This window comes from Cervus canadensis, chromosome 7, assembly GCF_019320065.1.
Source record: "Cervus canadensis isolate Bull #8, Minnesota chromosome 7, ASM1932006v1, whole genome shotgun sequence".
NCBI classification, from domain to species: domain Eukaryota; kingdom Metazoa; phylum Chordata; class Mammalia; order Artiodactyla; family Cervidae; genus Cervus; species Cervus canadensis.
Window position 1 is genome coordinate 46,632,425 of NC_057392.1, and position 27,661 is coordinate 46,660,085.

Here is a 27,661-nt window from a genome sequence, read left to right on the forward strand (position 1 = left end):
CTATTAAAAGCTTAAAAGCTGTTCTCTAGATTACATCCCACCCTCGCCTTCTCCCACAGCATCGAAACAGGTATATTATCTATGGTGAAACAGATCACCAGCCCAGGTTGGATGCATGAGACAAGTGCTCGGGCCTGGTGCACTGGGAAGACCCAGGGGGATGGGGTAGAGAGGGAGGTGGGAGGGGGGATCAGGATGGGGAATACATGTAAATCCATGTCTGATTCGTGTCAGTGTATGACAAAAACCACTACAATATTGTAAAGTAATTAGCCTCCAACTAATAAAAATAAATGGGAAAAAAAAAACAGCTTAAAAGCTGAGTTGTGAGGAACTATAAAAAAACTCATCTTGTGGCCCACAAAAGAAACCAAAGAACTGAGAACTGGAAGCACTGAGCTTGTAACAGTCATTTAAGGAATTGAATATTGTAAATTACTAGGAACTGTAGTAGGTTAAAAAAAAAAATTCCCAAGAATTTATACTTCATTGGATAAGATTATGTACTTGAAAAAAGAAAAAAATGGGTGGGAAATCCTACACAAGAATAGTGGCATTAGATGTGTCTATCTTCCCACTAGTGGAAGGTGGGATTTTAAACCAAATTTATCACTTCTAGTATGTGCTGTCTACACAAAACCACAAAGAAATTCCAGATTGTGAAGAAAGAATGGTACCAGTTATCAAGTTCCTAGAGATAACAGCAGTGTCACGCTTGTGGAGTGGCAGTTTTAATAGTTTAAAGGACAAGGTGCTAGCCATTTTAGTTCATTTCTGTGAAACAAGCAACTCCTCCAATGTAACTTTGTCTTGAGGATAGTCTGCATTAAACCAAACCTCGCTATGGGAGCAGATAAGCCTAATACAGGTTCTCACAAGTGCTACCATTACGTCAGTTTAAGAGTATGCATGAATTTGTGTGCAAGGCTTGCTTCCAACTGCATTTACTCTGGTTATCCTACAAACTCTCAGCTTGCTTTCAAGTGCCTATCACTTCTTGTTTATCCACCTCATTACTCTACCGTCGTCCCTGGATTTATCCATTGAACTCCTACAACAGAGAGAATTAAGATTTCGTCTCCTCTGTACGCCTAATCCAGACCCCACTACCTGCCTTCCTAGACATGTTGACAGGTGGGCATTCTCCAGCTTTCTCGAACTCATGAACTCTCCCTCTCAACCATCTCCTGGTCCCCCAAATTTGTGGTTACCTGTTCAGCAACCAAAGCTGAGAACATTACTTTTGAAGACTCCTTTCCACAATTGGTTTTACAATTTGGTTAATGTTTCATCTATTTCAGTGTGCAAATGTCTTAGTTAAGACTGCAAAGCCTACCTGGTTTTCCCTTCCTGGTTTATGTTGAGTTGCAGAGGGATCTTTCTAAAACATGAATTTTGTCACCTGTCACTCAAGCTCTTCAATGACACTCTAATATGAGAATATTGTTGGGACATCCTTGGCAGTCCAGTGGTTAAGACTCCACACTTTGGAAGCACACAAACTAAAATTGGGATACTACCAAGATTAGCATGGTCCCTGCACAAGGATGACACACAAATATGTGAAGTGTTCCATATTAAGAAAAAAAAAAAAAAAGACTCCTTGTTTCCATTGCAGGGGGGCATGGGTTCGACCCCTTGTTGGGGAACTAAGATCCATATGCTATGGGTGACATGTGTTTTTGACTAAAAACAAAATTGAATACTAATATCTGGCACCTGGTAGTTTTCTAGACTTTCCAGTTACTCCAAATAGGTTTTAGTCACATTATATAACCCAGTTAATTGGCTCCTCACATGCCTTCTGCTTACACATCAAATCTTTGTGCCGTTTCCCTTTTGAAACTGTAGGAAGAGATGCTTGGCAAGTGATATTTCAAGCATCTCCTCTATTTGAGGACCCCAAGAATACTACTTAACAAAGTAGTTACTTTATGTTGGTTATTTTTTTGAGGATAACTAAAGCTCACTGAAAATCCCATGGACGGAGGAGCCTGGTAGGCTGCAGTCCATGGGGTTGCGAAGTCGGAGAGACTGAGCGACTTCACTTCACAGCTCACTGAAGGTCTGGTATCTGCTCTACCTTGCCTTGACCCAACTTTCCAAGTTCAATTTCCTTAAGATTCTACTCAAGACATTTGAAATGTGGTGGCCTTGAAAGGGTAAGAGCATGGTTGCTCAATGACTCCAAACTGCTGCTTCTTAGGACCCACATTGTTTCCCTTACGGCCATGCCTCCCAACAGTTGCTGCTGGACAACAAAGACTGGCAGTACAAACACATACCGAATTTCCCTGACTCTTCCAACAATTTTGGCTTCAGGGCCCCCAATAAACTAAGTGAAATGTAGAACTGCTATGTGTTACATAATTTTATTAACACAATAGATACAATTTCCAACATATACCATTCAAACATGCCCTTTTCATGTGCTTCAGTAAGACATGGAAGTATTTTGCTTAAGAGTTTCCACTTCTCTTTTAAACCAGCTTTTGTAGTCAATGACTTGGAGAGTACAATACAAAAAGCAGCCAAGACTTTTGTCTTTTAATCTCCACTTACCCTTTCAGAACCCTCATTGGCATTATGCGCTTTTAGCCACTCTGCCTGCTGAAGGCTGCTTTCTCCAAACGGCAACAGGGTTTAATTCTCACTTTCCTCTACACCAGCCTCTGCTGACTCCACTGAATTTCTGTTTTCATCCTCCAACTTCTTCTTCTTCTTTGCTTTTCTTTCCAAGTTAAGCTGAGCGATGTCTTCATTTTTCTCTGTGATGTATTTTAGCAGTGAATGACTCCTCCTGGCTAAGAGCTTCACATCTTCAGTGTTAATTGTGCTTCTTTTCCCATGTCTTGCAAACATCTCAAGGTCGTTGGCAAAATTTTCCGCATTTCTCCCAGGCAAAATCAACCTCCAGGCTTTCCACACACCCGCAGGAAGACCAGGGCTGCGTACCACACTGTCGGAAGGTCACCTCTGAGATCGCTGCAATGGTTTGCTTGCTGAACTGCATGTCTTTGTCCAACGCAACTTCCTCGCAAAGACAACCAACCGTGTAGTGAACCGCTGCCTTTAGCCTCTGTCGGTAAGAGAAGCGTTGCTGCTCCTCGGCCCCCTCCTCCTCCTCCATCATCTCCGCAGGCGGACCCTGGCAGGCGCGCCAGGACAGAAAGACGCGCCCCCCAGGGCGGCCTGGTCGGATTTTCCCCGTGTTACTCATTTTTAAGAGCTCTTAGAGAAGCCCACAATTTTAAGTCAAAAGGGGCTCAGTTTGTCAAACTCCCATTATATTATGCCAAAACATCTCAATCCTGCACTTTACTATATTAAGACATGGAGCCAAAGAAAGCAACACTGTCCAGGCAATCCTGACCACCCTCTACTAAGATTTTCTTCTAAGGTTTATGGCATTTTGGAGACACTTTCAAGTTACGTATTATTCCCAACCAAATGTTATGTAAATACTGCAATGCTTTGTCCAGTCACAAATCCCAAATATACCTCACCCATGTTTGTTCAAATAAGCCGCCAAATACCATCAATATATTCCGCAAATTTCTCCCATCTACCATTTTTAATTCCCAAGTTTCCCAACCAATCTGTATCAAAGTGCATGCTATTACAAGGTACTTTAGGTCAAAACAAGGTTATTTCAGTGTAATGAGGGAGACAGCTACCAACACCACAGTGCCAGAACTGAAATAGGAAGAATTATAGATCCATTTGATGTGGAAATCTGGAAAAGTTATACATATATATCAATACTGGCTAAAGCAACTTCCCTGGCTGAGTAGTGGTTAGTACCCTGCAGTCTCACTGCCAAGGGCCTAGGTTTGATCACTGGTTGGGGGACAGAGAAAACCCATAAGCCACACAGTGATGCCAAATTAAAAAATGTTTCCATAGGCTAGGTTCCAGTGCTCCATCACTAGAAACCTTCCAAGATACTCCTTTCCACTGTTTCCAACTAAAAATCACTTGTAATCTTCCCCCTACCATTTAAGGTCTTGTATTAAGATACAAGATACATCCATCCTCATCAAAACCCTCCTATAGTCATGTTCTCTAGGCTCCTGTGTACTCTGTTTATGCCTGATAACCACCACCATTTTAGGACTTAGCAAATGAATGTATTCAGGACAAAGGATTTTTTAAGCCATTTAACAAAAGCACAACAGGACAAATCCACACTTTTATTTATTTTCAAGAAGTTTAAATCCTCGAAGGGTACAGCATCTGGAGGGGGAAAGAACACAAGGTGCATGTTATATACAAGAATTACTGAATACCACAACATAAATACAGCTCTCATCCCATTACCTATCTCTCTGAGAGGCACCCAGCGACTCATACCCTCAAGGGAAGGGAACTAATGTTTATAGCCTTCAGTTTCTGAATATTCACTGACTAAGAATCAGTACTGGGAACACAGAGTCCATTTAATTTTGTCTCCTCTAACAATATGGGGGCTTCCCAGGTGGTGGTAGTGGTAAAGCATCTGCTTGCCAGTGCGGGAGACAAGTCAGAAAGATACCCTGGAGAAGGGCATGGCCCACTCCAGTATCCTTGTCTGAGAAATCCCATGGACAGAGGACTCTGGAGGGCTTCAGTCCATGAGGTCGCGTTTGGACATGACCGAAGAGACTTCACTCACACGCATTAACAGTAAAAACCTGTTCTGATAAAAATTTCAACTGCTCAGCAGGGTTCAGTAGTGCCCTGTGTCCCCAAAGATGTAGCCCTGTCTATTAAAAATGCATCCTAAATAAAGAAAACAGGGGCTATCCTGTTAGAAAAACCACAGAATCTGGAGTTAAAGGTTTTGGCTGAAGCCTTGGGATGTGAGCATCTGTTAGCCTTAAAACCCATTTCAAGACTGTCATGATGAAGAGATGGGAAGTATTAAGAATTATGTCAAAAATTGAAAAAAGAGAGAATTATGCCAGGAAAAGGTATACTGAATTTTAATTTTCTAGCAGTTACTTCAGAGCCCAATACATTTGCCAGAAAACTGTTCATTTAAATAGCTGACCCTTGAACAACCCAGTTTGAACTGCACGCGTCCACTTATACGCAGACTTTTTTCGGTAAATACATACACAATCTGAAGTTGACTGAATCCAAAGATGCAGATGCCAACTGCAAAGTTGTAAGTAGATTTCCCACTAGCCCCTAACCCCTGTGTTGTTCAAGGGTCAAATGCTATTCCCCACCACTTCCAGGAAGCTTTAGCAATTACCTGAAATCTAGGCACAATCCATTTGAACCCTTTGCCTTCGCTTTTCATATAATGCCAAGAAAATATTCCATAATACATTTCACAGTAGCCGCTAATTTTACAGCCTGAACTATTGGTGACATTTTATTATCACAATAGTCCTTAGTGGTCCAAGCCGAACTCGTTGCGCTTAGTTTGATTCCACAAGGTTCCACACTGTTAACAATGTACTTACCACACGGATTCTGTGTCCAATGGCCTTAGCAGGAAGGTTACTTCGGAATTTGGCACGAACCATGCCACTGTTTCCATGAGCTCGAGTTATCTTTCCCCAGATTACTCTGGTTTTGTTAGGTTTTCCACCAGGAGTTACTGTGTTGCTGATTTTCAAACGATTAAAAATAAAAAAGGCATGAGAACCCACAGGACCAAAATAGTGGTGCAAAATCAAGGTGACTTCTAGATCAGTGGCCCTCAACCCCATTAACCACTTAATTCACTTGAGAAATTAATGCTAATAGCTGTAAGAGTGGAAAGGCAGGGGGTAGATGAAAGAGGGGACAAAAAATCTGAGTACAGGGAGAGAAACTTGTTTTTAATTGTAAACAGCCAAGGAAGGCCTTACTAAAAAGCTAATGCTTGAAAAAAATGACTGGAAGGTAAGGGAACAGCTTGTGTTAAAGAACGGGAGGCTGTGTCCCTGGCTTGGGGGAAGGCAAAATATAACCAAGATGAATCTTAGCTGGGTTAAGAGAAAACACGGGGAGCCCTAAATGCATAACGTCTTAGAAGCTCCTTAATGACTTCAGCTTTTAACCATATGAGACGGGGACCAGCCTGGAGCTTCAGCAAAAGTATAGATGATTTGATTTATAATTAAAAATCTCAAAGGATCTTTCTGGTTGCAGCAAGAAAAGGGGCTGAGGGAGATGAAAGCATTCCCCAAAGATCTAACAGTCCACCCATTTCTTCCACCTCTCCCTCAGCCTCTATCCCAGAAGTTTAACTGAGTTGGAATGGGTTTAAGAACCAATACTTGAGAGAGAGAATATCTTTAAGCATCCATAAAAAATATAACCTCAAGAGATCAACAAAATGAATTAGAGTACATGAAAAATGCTCTACAAAACCTTAAAATCATATTATAAGAAGCTGACCCCTCCTTTGAAACAATTAACAGCTGTAATTTTTCTAAGCGCAGTAGACATCTACATCCAACACTACCCTAAAGTTGCTTACAATCCCAAAGTAAAAACCACAACAGTATCAATTACTTTACCAACTTAAAATGAGACAAATCAAGTAAAAACTCCAGAAAGTATACTATAAACTTACTTCTTTGCTTTGTACACATAAGCACATCTCTTGCCTAGATAGAATTCAGTTTCATCTCGAGCATATACACCTTCAATCTTCAGGAGAGCAGTGTGTTCCCTTTGGTTCCGTAGACCCCGTTTATAGCCAGCAAAAATGGCCTTGGACCACAGCCTAAGACAAAATACATTGTTAATTCTAAGCTGTTAAAAGATCTCATTTAACTTCAACAAGTAACAGGTATGGTTTGACTTGTGATGACCCCCACCTAAATTACCTATACCAAACATCTAATCTTTTTTTCCCCACCAGACTTAAAATCACATTTACGATCATGCCTAATAAACAAGTACACTGTAAGTACAAAGCAATGATATTTAAAACACATACCTTCCAGACATATTTGTCGTTTTAGAAGTCCCGTTCCCAGCAGGCCTTAAAACAAAAATAATCAGTTTAAAACACTGCAACGCCCGTTTCCCACTTACTAGCTTCCTGTGGAACAGCATCCCAAACTCAAAGAATGCTGGATCAGTAAGCAAACGCCAAAATGAAGATAAAAACTAAAGATTCTACACTACAAGACATAACTCCTAGAAACACCAAAATTAAGTCTTAAGAAAATTTATGCTACGATCACTGGGAAAAAATGAAGGTCAAGAAGCCAGAGAAGAACACAGAGAACACCACTTTTACACACTGAACAGGAAAGAAAACCTAAGGGAAGACATAGTAAACATGCAAAAAAAAAAGGTTTGAGGTGGCAGTAAATGGACAAAGAACCCTGCCTAGAGGTGCTGCTGTTGCCAGACAAAATGCATCTATTTTGTATTTTACTCCGCTAGGGCCCGGAAGCAACTGGGGTTACCGGAGCGCCCATTCTCGGAGGTCAGTGTACCAGCACCATCAGTCCCATATCTCCTCCATCCTGTCCTCCCTGTTGCTGGAAACCACAGAGATCGTTAGCTGGTAGAGCCTCGGAGTCGCACCAGTGCCTCGTCCGAGGGATATAGCCGAGCCTACCCCACTTATTTGCTCCCAAAGCTCAGCTGCAGGAACTCCACACACCTTCACAGGGTCCAAGATGGCTGAAAGAGACCGGCGAGGACCCGCCCGCGTTACTTGTGGGTAAACACATCTCTGCCCCGCCCCCGTTTAGGTAACTTCCGCGACCGCCTAAAAAGTAAGCCTCAGAAATCGCCTTCTGACTGAAATAAACCACGTTCAAAATCACCTGTACAATTCTTTACCTAAGTCCTTTTATCTTTGTAAGCTGCAAAATGTATTATTTTTGGAATACAGGGAGGCAAAATGGTAGCCACCTAAAAGAGAAGAAAAGGTCCTCCGAAGCTGTCCTTTGCCATAGAAACACCTTAGCTTAGTTCCGACGGCATCAGAGGGTGTAGTTGGCAAAGTGAAGCCAGAGGGAAGGACGACCTACGCTTGGAGTACCCCAGAACTGATTTGCCAACAAGGGGGTATTTTTCCTTCTTACCACTTAGGAGTAGGGCAAACGTAAGCTCTCGGATCCTAGCCTGGAAGAGAAACCCCGCGAGCAGGAAAGCAGGAGGAGAAGCTCTTACTTCTCTATACCTTTCCTACCCCTTTGCGTGCACGTGTACTCAGTCGCGTCTATTTGTGACTCTACGCACCGTCCTCCGCCAGGCTCTCTGTCCATGGGATTCTCTAGGCAAGAATACTGGAGTGGGTTGCCATGCTCTCCTCCAGGGATCTTCCCCACCCAAGGAGCTTACCCGCATCTCCTGCATTGGCCGGCGGGTTCTTTACAACCAGCGCCACCTGGGAAGCCCTCTTCTCCCTTTCTGCGTCCCTGTTCAGTCGTGTTCGACTCTTTGCAACCCTATGGACTGTAACGCGCGAGGCTCCTCTGTCTATGGGGTTCTCTAGGCAAGAATACTGGAATGGGTTGCCATTCCCTCCTCCAGGGGATCTCTCCGATCCAGGGTTGGAGATAGAAATTGAAGTAAAATCCACAGAACCTGGTGATGATTTGAATTGGGGGAATGCTGATTACAGGATGCAGGAGGAAGCAGAAAGGACTCCTGAGTTTCTAGTGTTGAGGAATGAGCAGGCAGAACTTGAAAGCACTGGATTCTTCATAAGCATAGGCCTATATTACTTATGTGAGGCATACTTACTGATGCCCCAGGCCTAAAAAATGGAAAAATAAAGAACAACGCAGCAAAAGAACAAAATCTTAACACCATATTACTTGCTTCTAAGTCTGCCCTTGTACTGGAAAATTTAGCTAGTTTGGAATATCTTTTTTTTTCCAGTTTATGTAAAGATTCTTTCAGTTCAGACAGTCACTCAGTCATGTCTGACTCCTTGCGACCCCATGAACCGCAGCGCGCCAGGACTCCCTGTCCACCAACTCCCGGAGTCCACCCAAACTCATGTCCATCGAGTCTGTGATGCCATCCAACCATCTCATCCTCTGTTGTCCTCTTCTCCTCCTGCCCTCAGTCTTTCCCAGCATCAGAGTCTTTTCCAATGAGTCAGCTCTTTGCATCAGGTGGTCAAAGTACTGGAGTTTCAGCTTCAACATCAGTCCTTCCAATGAACACCCAGGACTGATCTCCTTTAGGATGGACTGGTTGGATCTCCTTGCAGTTCAAGGGACTCTCAAGAGTCTTCTCCAACACCAAGTTCAAAAGCATCAATTCTTTGGCGCTCAGCTTTCTTCACAGTCCAACTCTCACATCCATACATGACTACTGGAAAAACCATAGCCTTGACTAGATGGACCTTTGCTGACAAAACAATGTCTCGGCTTTTGAATATGCTGTCTAGGTTGGTCATAACTTTCCTTTCAAGGAGTAAGCGTCTTTTAATTTCATGGCTGTAATCACCATCTGCAGTGATTTTGGAGCCCAAAAAAATAAAGTTAGGGACTGTTTCTACTGCTTCCCCATCTATTTGCCGTCAAGTGATGGGACCAGATGCCATGATCCTAGTTTTCTGAATGTTGAGCCAACTTTTTCACTCTCCTCTTTCACTTTCATCAAGAGGCTCTTTAGTTCTTCTTCACTTTCTGCCCTAAGGGTGGTGTCATCTGCATATCTAAGGTTATTGATATTTCTCTCACCAATCTTGATTCCAGCTTGTGCTTCTTCCAGCCCAGCGTTTCTCATGATGTACTCTGCATATAAGTAAATAAGCAGCGTGACAATATACAGCCTTGACATACTCCTTTTCCTATTTGGAACCAGTCTGTTGTTCCATGTCCAGTTCTAATTTGCTTCCTGACCTGCATACAGGTTTCTCAAGGGGCAGGTCAGGTGGTCTGGTATTCCCATCACTTTCAGAATTTTCCACAGTTTATTGTGATCCACACAGTCAAAGGCTTTGGCATAGTCTATAAAGCAGAAATAGATGTTTTTCTGGAACTCTCTTGCTTTTGCAATGATCCAGCGGATGTTGGCAGTTTGATCTCTGGTTCCTCTGCCTTTTCTAAAACCAGCTTGAACATCTGGAATATTCTTTCAGTTTTTCATATAAAATGTTTGTTGCATGGGACATACTTGTACCACCCTCCTAAGGATCACTTTATTGTAGACAAGATCACACTGGAAACTTACTATTCACTCTTTGCTCTGTATATGGCAAAATTCTCCATAGTCTGTTCTCATTGTAAAGCTTATTTAACCAGAAAGGACTTTCCTTTACTGAGGAAGGGTAACATATTGATAGCAGTATTAAACTTATTTTCATGATAAATAGTTTTTCCAGGTATAATGGCAATTGTTTTTCTGGATGCAATAAATTCTGTTAATCTAGCAGATCAGGGGAATGGAACCATCAAATATTTTAGTAATCAGAATAACAGAAAAGTAAATCTGTTGTATATGAAGATTACCATTTAATACTCAGAATATAATTTAAAAACATACAAAAGACATATTAGACATTGGTCTTGGTGTTTGAGTTGCTAAGTTGTGTCCATGTGGACTGTAGCCTACCAGGCTTCTCTGTCCATGGGATATCTCAGGCAAGAATTCTGGAATGTGTTGCCATTTCCCTCTGTAGGGGATCTTTCTGACCCAGAGATCAAACCCATATCTCCTGTGTTGCAGTCAGATTCTTTACTGCTGAGCCACCATTGGCATTAATTTGCCTTAAGAAACACGAAGATTGGATTTATCTGCCAGTAATTAAGCTGGCTACTAAATAGACCTGTGCCATTTGATGGCAATGTTTCTTCCATCTCTGAGACTGCTATGCAAAGCTAGAGGGGATAAGCCACAGCTCTTGTACTTCTTTTTCCGATTCCCTGGTGGTTCAGAGGGTAAACCATCTGCCTGCAATGCAGGAGACCCAGCTTCGATCCCTGGGTTGGGAAGATCCCCTGAAGAAGGAAATGGCAATCCACTCCAGTATTCTTGCCTAGAAAATTCCATGGATGGAGGAGCCTGGTGGGCTACAGTTCATGGGGTCGCAAAGAGTCAGACATGACTGAGCAACTTCACTTGTTGTTAATGTCACAGTTTATATAGATAAATGTCATTCAACACTCCCTTAAACTAATCTCAATGTTTTTTCCCACTTTAGGTGATTGCATGTCCGTGAGATTATAATGTACCAAGGAAATTAAAACTAACTCAAGAAGAATGGAAGAGTATGTTCCAAATTCCATTTTATTGTATATATATATATAATGACTTATATTAAATTTCTGTGTATTATTTACCCTAGCTGTGTAACAAATTACTCCAAAACTTAGTGACTTAAAATATAAATGTTTATTATTTCACAGAGTTTCTGAAGGTTAGGAATTTGGGAGTAGCTTGGTTATATGGGTCAAGAATTGAGGAACAGCTTAGTGGGGTGGTTCTGTTTTGGGGTTTCTTATAAATCGAAGTTGGTCAGGGCTGCAGTCATCTGAAGACTTGACTGGGGCTAGGGTATCCACTCCAAGATGGCTCGTTTACAGAGTTGGCAAGTTGATGCTGTCTTTTGTCGAGAGGCCTTAGTTCCTCACTCTCATGAGACTTTTCATAGGGCTTCTGGAGCATCCTCATGACAAGGCATCTGGATTCCCACAGAGTGAGAGGTTTGAGAAAATGATAGAGAAACTAATGTCTCAAAATCACCTAGCCTTGGAAGCCACGATATCCTTTTGGTTATATAGGTTAGTCCTATTCAGTGTGGGGAGATCACAGAAGGGCATGAGTATAAGAAGGTGAGACTCGTATGGGCCACCTTGAGAATGGCTACTACATTCCACGTTTTGTGAACTGAAACGGAGCAGGGCCCTGTAGGGCTCCCAGGCATGGAGGCCTTTCTGTCTCCCATTTCTTGTAGGCAAGACTCCAGCATTATAACTTTCCATGAGTTCCAAAGGGCAGATTTGAACAGTTGCTAATCAAGGGTGTACGTGCTAAGTCACCTCAGTCATGTCTGACTCTTTGAGACCCCATGGACTGTAGCCTGCCAGGCTCCTCTATCCATGGGGATTCTCCAGACAAGAATACTGGAGTGGGGTGCCATTTCCTTTTCCAGGGGATCTTCCCTACCCAGGGATCGAACCAGCACCTCTTAGGCCTCCTGCATTGGCACATGGGTTCTTTACCACTAGAGCCACCTGGGAAGCTAATCAAGGGAAAGTGAAAATGAAAAGTTGCCCAGTCGTGTCCGACTTTTTGCAACCCCATGGACTATACAGTCCATGGAATTCTCCAGGCCAGAATACTGGAGTGGATAGCCTTTCCCTTCTCCAGGGGACCTTCCCAAACCAGGGATGGAACCAAGGTCTCCCGCATTGCAGGCGGATTCTTTACCAGCTGAGCACAAGGGAAGCCCAAGAATACTGGAGTGGGTAGCCTATCCCTTCCCCAGGGAACCTTCTCAAATCAGGGATGGAACCCAGGTCTCCCGCATTGCAGGTGGATTCTTTGCCAACTAAGCTATCAGGGAAGCCCAATCAAGGGAGAAGCAGCCAAAAATCACCAGAGGTAAGATGAAAGAGACCAGAGAAGCTCATCAAGATTAGAAGACCCACCACCTAAAATGAGATTAAGGAAGTGCAAGCTTCCCTCACTCTAATCTTGTTAGAGACCCCACCTTTGACCCTCATCAAATTCTCTAGGGTTGGGACTCTCCATTGTTGTTTGAGACAGAACTTAGTTTTAGGTTCCTCTTTGCCTGGCAAAGCAATAAAGCTAGCTATCCTTTTCTCCACCCCAAACTCTGTCTCCAGGATTTGATTTGGCACCTGGTGTACAGAGAGGCTGAGCTTTCAGTTAACATAACCATGAGACAATTTTGATTAGCATCTGAAAATGTTGCTAGAAAAAAAGTTTATCTGGCTGAAGTTCAAATTGGTTAAGCATAGTCAAATAGCAGGGGCTACCCATCCTTAATAAACAGTAAGTTGCTTTTCTTTGGGAAGTCAGAATGTTACTGGGGGTTATTAAGTAGAATCATCTGCAAAGTACTTTGGTTCATTCTCTTGAGTATATGGCAAAATGGACTTTACAGGAACCCATCTACATGCTGCCTGTGTTTTTGGATTTAAGTCATTTTAAACATTTGATTGCTGACTTATTTTTTCCTTTCTTCTTTCTTTAGAGGTCAACTGGAAGCCTCAAATCTTCCTCCAGAAGCTTGGCCTTCTGAAGTGACGGTGTCAGTGACAGGAGAACCACCTAATACTGCTGTAGAAGAAAAGGAGGAAACAGCCAAAGAAGCAGTCAAAGAAATCAGCCCAGAAATCATGAAGCCACTCCCCATTCTAGACGTGCTGAGGATCTCTGCAGTTCTGGAGGACACCATAGACCAGCTCTCCATTCTAAACTATATCATGCCATTTCAGTATGAAAAAAGACAAAACATCAGCATGGTATATACATTCACCATTACTTAATTTTTGCTTTCTCTTTATTTCTCCCTCATTTTCAGTACCTATGCCATTCAATTTAACTTGGGAGATTGCACCTTCTAGTCAGGTAAAGGGCTACAGTAATGATCTGAGATATATACTCTCAGTTAATGGAGTGAAATAGACATAGCTCAGATACATCTCACAAAATATCCTTTTCTCATGATATATTGGCATTATTCTAAAAAGTCTATAGATAAGTCAGTATAAATACAATATATATACTGAGGAGATAAATAATTGTGTTGTCTTATTTGTCTTGTATTGGTATTTGTCAGCTGGCAACCCACTCCAGTATTCTTGCCTAGAGAATCCCCATGGACAGAGGAGCCTGGCGGGCTAGTCCATGGGGTCACAAAGAGTCAGACCGAGCAATTAAGTACAACAGCACAAAAGCTAACTGAGGGGCTTCCCTGGTGGCTCAGTGGTAAAGAATCTGCCTGCGATGCAGGCAACCTGGGTTCAATCCCTGGGTTGGGAAGGTTCCCCTGGAGAAGGAAATGGCAACCCCCTCCAGTATTCTTGCCTGGAGAAAAGAAAAAAAAGCTAACTGAACACCAAGGGGGAGGAATTTCAACTGGACCCTGTCAACATTGCTTTCATCTAAAATGATTTTGTCATTGCTAAATATGTTGCAATCTGCTTTTCTGAATAGCCAGCCACATTATTGCATTAGCCATTACATTTTCAATGATGCTACGGATTCCTCCCTCAAATCACCACTGTTATCAAAAAACTCAACTTAGTAGTGAGCAAAATCTTTCATAAATTCTTAAGCCCTTAAACCATAAACAATTTTTAAGTAAAAATACATATTTATTAAGTTTAACAAAATTATATAATTTGTAAAGAATATATTATTTGTGATTCTGTGATAAATGCAACTTGCTATAAAAATGAGAGGGTAAATTAATTTTCATGTCTAATAGAAAAGAAGTCCATATTTACTGTGACTAGAAAATTAAATTTTCCTTTAATTGCCCCTTACAATTTTATAATTATTATTGTTATTATTACTACTGCTATATGTATAAACTAGATTCACAAAACTTATTAGAGTTTTAAAAGTGGATTTGAAGTTACAGGATCATTATGGTTGAATTGTGCAGTAAGCAATTCATTTCACTTTCTCAGTCTTAGTTTTCTCATTTATGAATTGTGGTGGAGTTTTAATGAAATGAGCCCTTCTAATACTAATATTCCACGAGTTTTAGGGTGATTTTAAAACATTAATGGGTGTTATAGGAATTTTACAACAAATCAGTTTCCTTATTAATTTATGAAAAGTGAGGACATCTGGAAACCCAAGAACTAAACCTTTCAGTGCGCTTAAAATGAGTATAATTCTTAAATTGTTTGTTAACAAGTGGTACAGAAGAGACACTAACCTCACTAAATATCTTCAGTTAACAAGATAAAGTTTTCCCAATGATATTTACTGTCAGGCTTTAAAAAGGGTAATTTTCCCTCATAGAAACTCAAGAGAGAAAGAAAAACACAAATTTATAAACAACATTCAGTAGTGGTCACCATTCCAGTACATAAAAGAAGAAAACTTCTCCAGTTTTATTCTGGTTTGTGATCTTCACCCACAGAATTTTCTGACGTAACAGAGAGAGGCCCTGCTTATGATTTTATAGAAATATAAATAGTAAAGGTTTGTACTCTTATTCTGATTAATAGAGCTTAAAAGCCCCTTTCAGAATATGTTAGTTATATAACTTTTAAAAATGTGACTCTTAAAATAATTTTTCATTTTATAGTATTATAGTTGTTCTAACTCATAAATTTTTATAGTACCATTACCCTGCATAAGATAAATATTAAAAACCTTAGTACTAATGTAGATGTTTTCTTTCTTTAAAAGCTTCATGTTGTTGAGCTTTACAGTAACAACACTGCAATGAAAGTTTAGTTAGCATTATCCCTCTTCCACAACCATTTTTATAGCTAAAGAATAATGGAATGGAATGATGAAAAACATACTAATGTACTAAGTTCTAAAAGAAGTGGGAGTAATTGATCTGAACTTTGGAAAGAGCTCCCTTGCCGGGAATAGTGTTCTTATTTTTTCCCTTAGGATCTAACACCCTCCCATACAAGGAGGTGAATGGGCCAGAATATTTAGCTAGTTCCTTTAAGTTCTCTTCTAAAAACTCATATTTATTTCTAGTAATCTGTCCATCAGGTCATTTGACACATTTGCTTCCTTTTCCAGATGCCCGAGCACAAATGTAGAGGAATGATGGTTAGGGTGATCAGAAAAAACAAACTTTCCAGACCTTACATTTCCCATTCCCTCCCTAGTTTAGAAAATCTAGAGTAAAACCATCTGCATACTTAAAGCTTTCTTTATGCATAGCTAAGTGTCAATTTAATTGTTGGAGTTCTATGGTTTCTGTTCTCTTTGTAGTCAGTCATATCAATTTTAATTTAAAGGAGTATTTTTAAATTTAATTCTTATTTAAGGTAGCATTTTGTTTTGTACTTGGGTATGTTTGTTTTTCTCAGATCTGCATCTCTTTGCCTGCTGTTGATAAAGGAAAAAGGCTGTTGAGTCTGTGTTTATTAATCTTTATTGATAGTTTTTTTAAAAAACTAATCTAATTGAACTTTAGCTAAGGAAGACCTAGGCTTTTATGCAAATAAAATTCTCCTGTGCATAGGATCAGCACAAGAATTTAAGTAATCATATCAAATGTTGAACTTACATGGTTCTGTGTAGTGTTCTAAATGCCCTTTTTCTTTCTTTTTCTCCTCCTTTCCTTTCTTTTTTTCTTTCATCAGTAACTGCAGGATGGCAAGTACTATTATTATCCCTATTTTATCAATGGGAAAATGGAGGCTTAGAGATATTAAATAGTTGTCTAAAGTCAATGTGGTTTAGTAACAGGGTCAGGATTTAAACAAGGAAGTCTGGTTTCAGAGTCCCATATGAACTGCATAACCACTATGTTATATGGTTTCCCATTGGCTCAAGGTTTTAGCCACAGATTAAATAGGAATCATCAATTGAAAGATGTATCCTGTCCCAGTTGAAAGATGGTAATGCTTACCTCTTACTATTCAAGTTTGGGTCTGAAAAATAATTTTTTTTGGCTTTTCCCCACATGAACTTCGAAATCTATACCACAGCACTAAATACACTATCAGCTCCTACTCTTTGGTATGATTCTCTTTTAATTCTTTATACAGTGGGCCCTCCATATCTGTGGGTTCCACATCTGCAGATTCAAGCAACCATAGATCATAAATATTCAGAAAAAAATTCCAGTATGTTCCCAAAAGCATAACTTGAATTTGCTGTGTGCTGGCAGCTATATACATAGTATTTACATTGTTTTAGTATTATGGGTCATCTAGAGATGATTTAACCCACTCCAGTGTTCTTGCCTGGAGAATCCCAGGGATGGGGGAGCCTGGTGGGCTGCTGTCTATGGGGTCGCACAGAGTTGGACACAACTGAAGTGACTTAGCAGCAGCAGCAGAGATGATTTAAAGTATATGAGAGAAAAAAAAAGTATATGAGAATGTACACAGGTTATATACAAATACTATGCCATTTTACATAAAGGACTTCAGAATCTGTGGAGTTTGGTCTTCTTGAGGGCTGGGGTGGGGGTGTGGTGGTGGATCAGACCAGTCCTCCACAGTTACCAAGGGATGACCATATTTCAGATTCACATGTTCAGTGAACATTTGAGTCTTTGCTGTACCCTGGACATTGTTCTAAACAATGGGATTATAAAGATGGCCACATTTATTTAATATTATCTTGTTCCAAAAAGAATTTGAGGTGCACCAAGATCTGTAAGACACTGTCCCTCTCTTCATGGAATTTATAATTTAATGGAGATATTTATACAAATAATTACAAATGGTAAATGTCTGCTAATAGAGATGTTTCACAGAGAACTGTCTTAAAGTTTACCAGTTTGGGGAATGACAGAGAGTGGGAATGTATAAAGGCAGGAAGACAAAGCATGCAGTTTAATGTGGCTGAAGAAGAGGATTATTTTCTGGTACTGATATTACAAGAGGTTTAAAATGTAGGAATAGGCCCTCATATAGCATTGTTTCTTTTTGTTTTAAAAATCTGTCTTAACATGAAACATCATTTATTGTTTTTAGAAGAATAACAAAGAAATGCATTCAGAAGGAAGAAGCTCAGGAAAAGTTCCACTGGTATCAGAACCCTCAAAAATATCCAGTTCGTTGGTACATAAAGAAGAACCCAAGTTGCCAGAAATCAGACAAGGAGGCCAGTTTAACAAAGTGCAAGATCTTATCTTCAAAAAGCCCACAAGGCAGACCATAATGAATACAGAGACACTGAAGAAAATTCAGATTGATAGGTAAGGAAGGAGAGCACATTTGGAAATGTAATAATGTATTTCTGGATGGATGAAGAGTGAGTACAGGGGTGGCTGACTGCTGTCTTCTCTTAATGGATTGGTCATTATATCCAAGTGACTGCAGATAACAGAATTAGCCAAGGGCTATCTAGGGGGAAGTGTGGTACAGTTAAAAGTATTAATATGGTGGCTATATGGTTGGGCAAGTTATTGAACCTTTGTTTACAGTTTTTAAAAATGAGAATAATGATAACTTTGGAGGGAGTTATCAGCCAAGTGCTTGGCAGAGATTGGTGGCTATTGTGATGCTTTATTCTCTAGTAAGAGATAGATACTATCAAAGTAGTCAAATTTTAAACTTTTAATCCTGAGGATTTCTTAAGCAGTCTCAATTTCCATTGTCTTATTGCTCAGTTTTTCATTGTCAACTGGCTTGCTGACAAAGAATCCTGTTAAGTTTAAAAGAAAGTATAACCTTATGATAGTAACTTTTGGTAAATAAGGGTTTATAGCAATTACCCAGGGCCACTAGCCAAATCCAACCTGTAGTCTGTTTTTGAAAATAAATTTTACTGGAATACAGCATCACCCATTTTATATATTGTCTATGACTGCTTTCACGGGAGAGTAGTTTCAACAGGGAATTTATGTCATGCGAAACCAAAAACATTTACTATTTGTCCAATTACAGAAAAACTTGCTGACCCCTGCTTTAGACCCTCACCAGAAGGGTATCATCTCTTATTAGAAATAATCTGATTTCACATTTGCATCCCTTAAAGATGGTGTCCTATTTATAAGCTGCTAGTTAATGTCCTTTCATTCTCAGTGTGTGGGATCATAGTTTTTCAATTGATGTGACTTCATCGTATTTATTTTCTCAATATAGTTATTGAATATTTTGTGTGAACTATTGGTAATAATTATGTAATACAGTAAGTATACTTCTTGCTGATTCTATATCAAAACATTAAATAACAGTATTTAAAATTCTCTCCCTAGGAGAGAATACTCAATGGGCTATGAGTCAAGAGTCTGAATTAAATAGTTCTATCTCTTTTTCAAATTAGTTCTGTGAACTTGGGCAAGGAAGGCATTTAATCTTCCTGAGTCTGGATTCACTCATCTCTAAAATGTGTTGTATTAGCTCTTCATACAAAAATTTTTAAATGATTTAACTTTTTCAAAATTATGAAATATTTCAACAATGCAGAAAAATGTGAAGAACAAAATCATTAATCCTTATGTATATAACCACTAAATCTTAACATTTTACATGATAGCTTTAAGAGTTTTTTTTTCAAATAAAATATGTCAGGTACAATTGAAGCCTCTGATTCTAGTCCGCTGACCCTTCCCCCAAATATTTCTTCTGAATTTGTTGTTTATTGTTCTCTTGTATATGTTGTGATACTTTTATTAGGTAGGTAAGTATTTTATTTAAACGATACATATAGGTGGCTCAGATGGTAAAGAGTCTACCTGCAATGCGGGAGACCTGGGTTTGATCTCTGGTTCAGGAAGATCCCCTGGAGAAGGAAAATGGCAACCCACTCCAGTATTCTTGCCTGGAGAATTCCATGGACAGAGGAGCCTGCTGGGCTACAGTCCATGGGGTCACAAAGAGTCGGACATGACTGACTAACTTTCACTTTCACGTTCATGGTTTTACATGTTCTTAAATGTTGCATACACAATATCATGCTGTACATTCCAGGTCCGTTAGTCCTCAGTATGTAAACTTTTTCTGGTTAAGGAGTTTCTCTTTTTGCTAAGAGTTGTTGTTTGTTTTTAAATGATGTGATGATCATTTGGCTTTTTTCTCCTTTTGTCCTTATTAATGTGATGATTTCCATTAGTAGATTTTCTAATACTAAACTATTTCTGCCTTCCAATAATAATTCAAATTTAGTTATGATGGTCCTTCTGGGTCTTAACTTGTGTGATTTCTGTAGCCTTTTGTGAATATGGGAAATACATCTTACTGATTCATCTTTTTTGTTTCTCCTTACAGGCAATTTTTCAGTGATGTAATTACAGAAACTATGGAAGAGTTGCAAGAAGAAGGCACTTTCACCAATCTCCTGAAAGCTTTGGGCAAAGAGAGGGAAAGCAAAATGCATTTCTATGATATCATTGCCAGGTGAGAGTAACTTTAGGCTTATTTGCCTTGTTGCATTTTAAAGTGCTATAAAACTCTTACTGGAAGTCTTGGATTTCTAAAGCAATCAAAGTTTTGCTTTTAAGGGGAGATAACTAGAAGTCAGAAAGTTGGGTTCTATTTGGAGTTCTGCTGGAACAATAGCTCAATTTCTGGGCTTCAGTTATCTGTATCTATAGTATAGATAGTACAATATATGTACTACACAGATGAGTAGTGCATAACCTATGGTTTGTTTTGGCAATGACAATCTCAAGTTAGCAGGATTTCTCTAGATGCTACTTAATGATAAGGGTTTTTTTGTTGTTATTGTTGCTACAGACTGAATGTTTGTGCCCCTCTAACTTCAATTTTTGGAATCCTAACCTCCAGAGTGATGGTTTTAGGAGGCTGGACGTCTTTGGTCAGTGAGTAGGTCTGAAGGATGGAGCCCTCATTAGTGGGATTAGTGCCCTTATAAACAAGACCCAGGAGAGCTGCCTTCCTCTTCTGTCATGTAGATACAAATGAAAATGGGCAATTGTGAGCCAGGTGGCAGGTTCTCACCAGACACTGAATTGGATGGCACCCAGATCTTGTACTTAATAGCCTCCAGAACTGTGAGAAATGAATTTCTCTGTTTATAAGCCTTCCAATCTATGATATTTTTATCATAGCAGCTCAAGCTAAGATAGGTATTATTTTGTTTTTTATTGTATTGTTCTGTTATTTTATTTTAAAACTGAATAGTGGGATTGATGAAGATAGCAGAATTCCGTTTCTGAGGGCAAACAGAAACAACATAAAATAGTTAAATTCTTATTCAGACAGTGCTGAGTTTGAATTCTGCTCTGCCATTTACTACTTGTGTGACTATGGCAAGTGTGTGAGTCTGTATCTTCTTAGAGCTAGATGCCAAGATGAGATTTAAGATTTCTATCAGGGAAACTGTTACATGAGAGAAAATGGGGAGGGAGCCTTTGGACTCAATGCTAGACTCACCCTAAGTGAAGGAGAGGGAAGGTTGGGTGGATGAGACCACTCTGCAATCTAAGGATGATTTGGCAAGGTCATCAGGGAGTCCTTGAGCAAAAGTCAAGCATCAGAAAAGTCCAGAGTCTCCTAGGAAGGGATGGCCTTATCCCTGCCACCCGCAAAACTTGGCTGGGAGCAGTCTGTGGGAAGGATGGCCTCAGAGCACACACACTGGAGGAATTCAGAGCCGAGAGCTTGGACCCTTATTTTATTACATTGCCTGTACTTGGAGGTCTGTGGGGCACATTCTCAGGTCCTCTGCAGCAAGTTACCTCAACTATGTGCATTTTTCTCATCTGTAAAACAGGAGTGATGACAGAGATTATGTCATTAGGTTTTAAGAGGTGCTCAGAATAGAAAAGATTCTTCTTTTTCCTCTTCCTGTTCCTCCTCCTCTTAGCTTGTTCTCAGCAGCAGCAATTTTAGATACTACACTGATAAGCCAGAAAATCCTCTTCCAGTTTACTAAAATCACAGTCTTTTTTTAAAATTAATTTATTTTTTATTGAAGGATAATTGCTTTATAGAATTTTGCTGTTTTCTGTCAAATCTCAACATGAATCAGCCATAGGTCTACAAATATCCCCTCCCTTTTGAACCCCCCCACCCATCTCCCTCCCCATCCCACCCCTCTAGGTTGATATAGAGCCCCTGTTTGAGTTTCCTGAGCCATACAGCAAATTCACAGCTATCTATTTTACATATGGCAATGTAAGTTTCCATATTACTCTTTCCATACATCTCACCCTCTCCTTCCCTCTCCCCATGTCCATAAGTCTATTCTCTATGTCTGTTTCTCCCTTGTTTCCCTGTAAATAAATTCTTCAGTACCATTTTTCTAGATTCTGTATATATGCGTTAGAAGACGGTAATTCTCTTTCTCTTTCTGATTCGCTTCACTCTGCATATGGGTTCTAGGTTCATCCACCTCATTAGAACTGACTCAAATGTGTTCCTTTTTATGGCTGAGTAAATTCCATTGTGTATATGTACCACAACTTCTTTATCCATTCATCTGTCAATGGACATCTAGATGCTTTCATGTTCTAGCTATTGTAAATAGTGCTGCAGTGAACAATGGGATACACATGTCTCTTTCAATTTTGATTTCCTCGGGGTATATGCCTAGGAGTAGGATTGCTGGGTCATATTGTGGTTTTATTCCTAGTTATTTAAGGAATTTCCATGCCATCTTCCATAGTGGCTGTTTTTACATTCCCACCAGCAGTGCCAGAGCATTTCCTTTTCTCCACACACTCTCCAGAATTTATTGTTTGTAGACTTTTTGATGATGGCCATTCTGACTGGTGTGAGGTGATATCTTATTGTAGTTTTGATTTGCATTTCTCTAATAATGAATGATGTTGAGCATCTTTTCATGTGTTTGTTAGCCATCTGTATATCTTCTTTGGAGAAATGTCTGTTTAGATCTTTTTCCACTTTTTGATTGGGTTGTTTGTTTTTCTGGTATTGAGTTGTATGAGCTGCTTGTATACTTTGGAAGTTAATCCTTTGTCAGATGTTTCATTTGCTATTATTTTCTCCCATTCTGAGGGTTGTTTTTTCATCTTGCTTATAAAAGCTTCCTTTGCTGTGCAAAAACTTTTAAGTTTAATCAGGTCCCACTTGTTTACTTTTGTTTTTATTTCCATTACTCTAGGATGTGGGTCATAGAGGATCTTGCTTTGATTTATGTCATCAAGTGTTCTCCCTATGTTTTCCTCTAAGAGTTTTATAATTTCTGGTCTTACATTTAGGTCTTTAATCCATTTTGAGTTTATCTTTGTGTATGGTGTTAGGAAGTGTTCTAATTTCATTTTTTTACATGTAGCTGTCCAGTTTTCCCAGCACCATTTATTGAAGAGGCTGTCTTTGCCCCATGGTATATTCTTGCCTCCTTTGTCAAAAATAAGGTACCCATAGGTGCATGGGTTTATTTCTGGGTTTTCTATCTTGTTCCATTGGTCTATATTTCTGTTTTTGTGCCAGTACCATACTATCTTGATGTCTGTAGCTTTGTAGTATAATCTGAAGTCTGGAAGGTTGATTCCTCCACTCCATTCTTCTTTCTCAAGACTGCTTTGGCTATTCGGGTTCTTTTGTGTTTCCATATGAATTGTGAAATTTTTTGTTCTAGTTCTGTGAAAAAAGCCATTGGTAATTTGATAGGGATCTCATTGAATCTGTAGATTGCATTTGGCAGTATAGTCATTTTTACAATATTGATTCTCCTTACCCGGGAACATGGAATATCTCTCCATCTGTTTATGTCATCTTTGATTTCTTTCATTGGTGTCATAATATTCTGTGTACAGTTCTTTTGTCTCCTTAGGTAGGTTTATTCCTAAATATTTACTTTTTTTGTTGCGATGGTGAATGGGATTGATTTCCTTAATTTCTCTTTCTGATTTTTCATTGTTAGTATATAGAATTGCAAGTGATTTCTATGTATTGATTTTGTATCCTGCAACTTTCCTAAATTCACTGATGAGCTCTAGTAATTTTCTGATACTATCTTTAGGGTTTTCTTTGTACAGTATCATGCCATCTGCAAACAGTGAGAGCTTTACTTCTTTTCTGATCTGGATTCTTTTTTTTCTTTTTCTTCTCTGATTGCTTGTAGCTAGCACTTCCAGAACTATGTTGAATAATAGTGGTGAAAATGGACACCCTTGTCTTGTTTCTGATCTTAGGGGGAATGCTTTTAGTTTTTCACCATTGAGAATAACGTTTGCTGTAGGCTCATTATTTATGGCCTTTACTATGTTGAGATAAGTTCCTTCTATGTCCATTTTTTGAAGAGTTTTAATCATAAATGGGTGCTGAATTTTGTCAAAGGCTTTTTCTGCATCTATTGAGATTATCATATAATTTTTATCTTTCAATTTGTTAATATGGTATATCACATTGATTGATTTGAGTATATTGAAGAATCCTTGCATCCCTGGAATAAACCCAGCTTGATCATGGTGTATGAGCTTTTTGATGTGTTACTGAATTCTGTTTGCTAAAGTTTTGTTGAGGATTTTTGCAACTATGTTCATCAGTGATATTGGCCTGTAGTTTTCTTTTTTTGGTTTGTCTTTGCCTGGTATCAGGGTGATGGTGGCCTCGTAGAATGAGTTTGGAAGTGTTCCTTCCTCTGCAATTTTTTGAAAAGGTTTTAGAAGGATAGGCATTAGCTCTTCTCTAAGTTTGATAGAATTCACCTGTGAAGCCATCTGGTCCTGGGCTTTTGTTTTTTGGGAGATTTTTGATCACAGCTTCAATTTCAGTGCTTGTAATTGGGTTGTTCATAATTTCCATTTCTTCCTGGTTCAGTCTTGGCAGACTGAACTTTTCTAAGAATCCCTCCATTTCTTCCAGGTTACCCATTTTATTACCATATAGTTGTTCATAATAGTCTCTTATAATCCTTTGTATTTCTGCATTGTCTGACGTAACCTCTCCTTTTTCATTTCTAATTTTGTTGATTTGATTCTTCTCTCTTTTTTTCTTGATGAGTCTGGCTAAAGGTTTGTCAATTATGTTTATCTTCTCAAAGAACCGGCTTTTAGTTTTATTGATCTTTACTATTGTTTCTTTCATTTCTTTTTTATTTTTTTCTGCTCAGGTGTTTATGATTTATTTCTTTCTACTAATTTAGGTTTTTTTTTCTTCTTTTTCCAGTTATATTAGGTATACAGTTAGGTTGTCTATTCGATGTTTTTTTTTGTTTCTTGAGGTAGAATTGTATTGCTATAAACTTCCCTCTTAGAACTGCTTTTGCTGCATCCCATAGGTTTTGAGTTGTCGTGTTTTAATTATCATTTGTTTCTAGAAATTTTTTATTTCCCTTTTGATTTCTTCAGTAACCTGTTGGTTACTTAGAAGTGTGTTGTTTAGTCTCCATGTTTTTGTGTGTCTTACACTTTTTTTCTTGTAATTGATACCTAGTCTCATATCATTGTGGTTGGAAAAGATGCTTGATATGATTTTAATTTTCTTAAATTTGCTGAGGTTTGATTTGTGACCCAAGATGTGGTCTATCCTGGAAAATGTTCCATGTGCACTTAAGAAGGTGTGTTCTTCTGCATTTGGATGGAATGTCCTGAAGATATCAATAAGATCCATCTCATCTAATGTATCATTTAAGGCTTGTGTTTCCTTATTCATTTTCTGTTTTGATGATCTGTCCATTGGTGTGAGTGGGGAGTTAAAATCTCCTACTTATTATTGTGTTACTGTCAATTTCTCCTTTTATGTCTGTTAGTGTTTTTCTTATGTATTGAGGTGTTCCTATGTTGGGTGCATAGATGTTTACAATTGTTATGTCTTCCTCTTGGATTGGTCCCTTGATCATTATGTAGTGTCCTTCCCTATCTCTTGTAATCTTCTTTATTTTAAGGTCTATTTTGTCTGATATGAGGATTGCTACTTCAGCTTTCTTTTGCTTCCCGTTTGCATGGAATATACTTTTTCCATCCTCTCACTTTTCCGTCTTGAGGTCTGAAGTGGGTTTCTTGTAAACAGCATACATATGGGTCTTGTTTTTGTATACATTTAACCAGTCTGTGTCTTTTGGTTGGAGCGTTTAATCCATTTACATCTAAGGTAATTATTGATATATATGTTCTTATTGCCATTTTCAAATTGGGGTTGATTTTGTAGATCTTTTTTCTTCTGTTGTATTTCTTGACTTATATAAGTCCCTTTAACATTTGTTGTAAAACTGGTTTGATGGTACTGAATTCTCTTAACTCTTGCTTGTTGGAAAAGCTTTTTTTTTTTTCTGCATCAATTTTGAATGAGATCTTTGCCAGGTACAGTAATCTTGGTTGTAGATTTTTCCCTTTCAGTACTTTAAATAGATTCTGCAATTCCCTTCTGGCCTGTAAAGTTTCTGCTGAAAGATCAGCTGTTAAGCATATAGGATTTCCCTTGTATGTTACGTCTTGTTTCTCCCTTGCTGCTTTTAATATTCTTTGTGTTTAGTCTTTGTTAGTTTGATTAGTATGTGTCTTGGTGTGTTTCTCCTTGGGTTTATCCTGTGTGGGACTCTTTGTGCCTCTTGGACTTGACTGACTATTTCCTTTTCCATGCTGGAGAAATTTTCAACTATAATCTCTTCAAAAATTTTCTCATACCCTTTCTTTTTATCTTCTTCTTCTGGGACCCCAATAATTTGAATGTTGGTGCATTTGATATCGCCCCAGAGGTCTCTGAGACTGTCCTCAGCTCTTTTCATTCTTTTTACTTTATTCTGCTCTTCAGAAGTTATTTCTACCATTTTATCTTCCAGCTCACTGATTCATTCTTCTGCTTCAGATATGCTGCCATTGATTCCTTTTAGAGTATTTTTAATTTCAGTAATTGTGTTGTTTGTCTCTGTATATTTATTCTTTAATTCTTCTAGGTCTTTGTTAATTGATTCTTGCATTTTCTCCATTTTGTTTTCAAAGCTTTTGATCATCTTTACTGTCATTGTTCTGAACTCTTTCTCAGGTGGTCTGCCTGTTTCCTCTTCATTTATTTGGACTTCTGTGTTTCTAGTTTGTTCCTTCATTTGTGCAGTATTTCTCTGCCTTTTCATTATTTTTTTTCCTAAGTCACTGTGTTTGAGGTCTCCTTTTCCCAGGCTTCAAGGAAAGTTGAATTCTTTCCTTGAAGAAGGTTGAATTCTTTCTTCCTTTTGGTTTCTGCCCTCCTAAGGTTGGTCCAGTGGTTTGTGTGAGCTTCCTGTAGGGTGAGAGTTGTGCTGAGGTTTTGTTTGTTTTTCCTCTGATGGGTAAAGCTGAGTGATGTGGTAATCCTTTCTGCTGATGATTGGGTTTGGATTTTTGTTTTGTTTGTTGTTTAGATGAGGCATCCTGCACAGGGTGCTACTGGTGTTTGGGTGATGCCGGCTCTTGTATTCAAGTGGTTTCCTTTTCGTGAGTTCTCACTATTTGATACTCCCCTGGGTTAGTTCTCTGGTAGACTGGGGTCTTGGAGTCAGTGTTCCCACTCCAAAGGCTCAGGGCTTGATCACTTGACAAATCCTCCCTCCTGAGCCCAGCATGGAATGTGGGGTTCTTCCCTGCTTTGAGGTTCTGAGCCAGAACCTGGGCGGGGTATGGACAGCAGTCTCTGGACTGACCAGCCCCCCAACCCACTCCAGCACTTTCTGGTGTTAGGAAAGGTGCCTCCGGGTCCTGTCACCCCTGTGCACTGAAGCCAATCTATTGACACCTGGGAGGAGGTGAGAAACTTCTTTGGAAGCTTCAGCAATCAGCATTTGAGAAACTCCTCTCCACTTTAGCACCGTCTCCAGGATGCAGAGCTGAGTGACAGTGCAAACTGCAGCGTGGTGAGAGAGCAGAGGGAGAGCAAAATCACAGTCTTTTTAAAAACGTTACTGAAATTTTGCTCCATGGACCAGCACCATTAGCATCACCTGGGAACCTGGTAGAGATGCAAATTCCACTGAATGAATTAGAATCTTGGATAGAGCCCAGGAATCTGTTTTTTAGCCTCCAGGTGAACCTGTGCACACTGAATTTTGAGAAGCACTTCCCTAAAATACAAATTATCCTTATTTTCTCTAGGGAGGAAAATGGAAGAAAGAAGATAAAATCTCTTCAAAAACAGCTGCTTAATGTCAAAAAAGAAAGGCAAGCTGAAGTACAGGTAAGAATTATCTGGACAACGCCAAAAGTTACTGAGTTGATAACAGCTAA

The 27,661-nt window shown here is 39.3% G+C and overlaps 3 protein-coding genes and 1 pseudogene across 8 annotated transcripts in view; 2 read left to right on the plus strand and 2 right to left on the minus strand.

Annotated features, from left to right (window-relative positions):
• Window positions 1-27,661, plus strand: part of IQCG (IQ motif containing G) — a 52,795-nt gene that overhangs the window by 825 nt on the left and 24,309 nt on the right. The window contains exons 1-6 of one of the 4 annotated variants that reach the window (XM_043473220.1): window positions 7,898-8,010; window positions 11,105-11,171; window positions 13,124-13,394; window positions 17,565-17,788; window positions 19,803-19,931; window positions 27,530-27,611. In XM_043473220.1, the coding sequence (XP_043329155.1) occupies window positions 11,164-11,171; window positions 13,124-13,394; window positions 17,565-17,788; window positions 19,803-19,931; window positions 27,530-27,611 (714 nt within the window). In that variant the 5' untranslated portion in view covers window positions 7,898-8,010; window positions 11,105-11,163. Of the gene's footprint in view, window positions 1-7,897; window positions 8,048-11,104; window positions 11,172-13,123; window positions 13,395-17,564; window positions 17,789-19,802; window positions 19,932-27,529; window positions 27,612-27,661 lie in introns of those variants that run through there. The other 3 variants (XM_043473223.1, XM_043473222.1, XM_043473221.1) reach the window with 3 other exon arrangements.
• Window positions 1,483-1,582, plus strand: LOC122445645 (annotated as a pseudogene).
• On the minus strand, window positions 2,372-3,202 carry LOC122444663 (centromere protein S). The gene is made up of 2 exons (XM_043473224.1): window positions 2,956-3,202; window positions 2,372-2,885 (listed from the first exon to the last, which is right to left on the minus strand). Exons 1-2 carry the CDS (start codon window positions 3,131-3,133, stop codon window positions 2,644-2,646), a joined length of 420 nt encoding a protein of 139 aa, XP_043329159.1. The 5' UTR covers window positions 3,134-3,202; the 3' UTR covers window positions 2,372-2,643.
• RPL35A (ribosomal protein L35a) lies at window positions 4,174-7,651 on the minus strand. Of its 3 annotated transcripts, none has more exons than XM_043473226.1 (5): window positions 7,601-7,651; window positions 6,923-6,967; window positions 6,554-6,706; window positions 5,454-5,598; window positions 4,174-4,236 (listed from the first exon to the last, which is right to left on the minus strand). In XM_043473226.1, exons 2-5 carry the CDS (start codon window positions 6,931-6,933, stop codon window positions 4,213-4,215), a joined length of 333 nt encoding a protein of 110 aa, XP_043329161.1. In that variant the 5' UTR covers window positions 6,934-6,967; window positions 7,601-7,651; the 3' UTR covers window positions 4,174-4,212. The 3 variants fall into 3 exon arrangements, with proteins under 3 accessions (XP_043329161.1, XP_043329163.1, XP_043329162.1); XM_043473228.1 differs by having other exon boundaries at window positions 7,556-7,634; XM_043473227.1 differs by lacking the exon at window positions 7,601-7,651 and adding an exon at window positions 7,401-7,598.

Coding starts and splice junctions, on each gene's coding strand:
- LOC122444663 (XM_043473224.1), bottom strand. CDS start 3,133: ATGATGGAGGAGGAGGAGGGGGCCGAGGAGCAGCAACGCTTCTCTTAC. Junction 2,886..2,955: donor GGTGACCTTCCGACAGTGTG/GTACGCAGCCCT, acceptor GGAGAAATGCGG/AAAATTTTGCCAACGACCTT.
- RPL35A (XM_043473226.1), bottom strand. Junction 5,599..6,553: donor TATGTGTACAAAGCAAAGAA/GTAAGTTTATAG, acceptor TTTGAAAATCAG/CAACACAGTAACTCCTGGTG. Junction 4,237..5,453: donor TTGGACACAGAATCCGTGTG/GTAAGTACATTG, acceptor TTCCCCCTCCAG/ATGCTGTACCCTTCGAGGAT.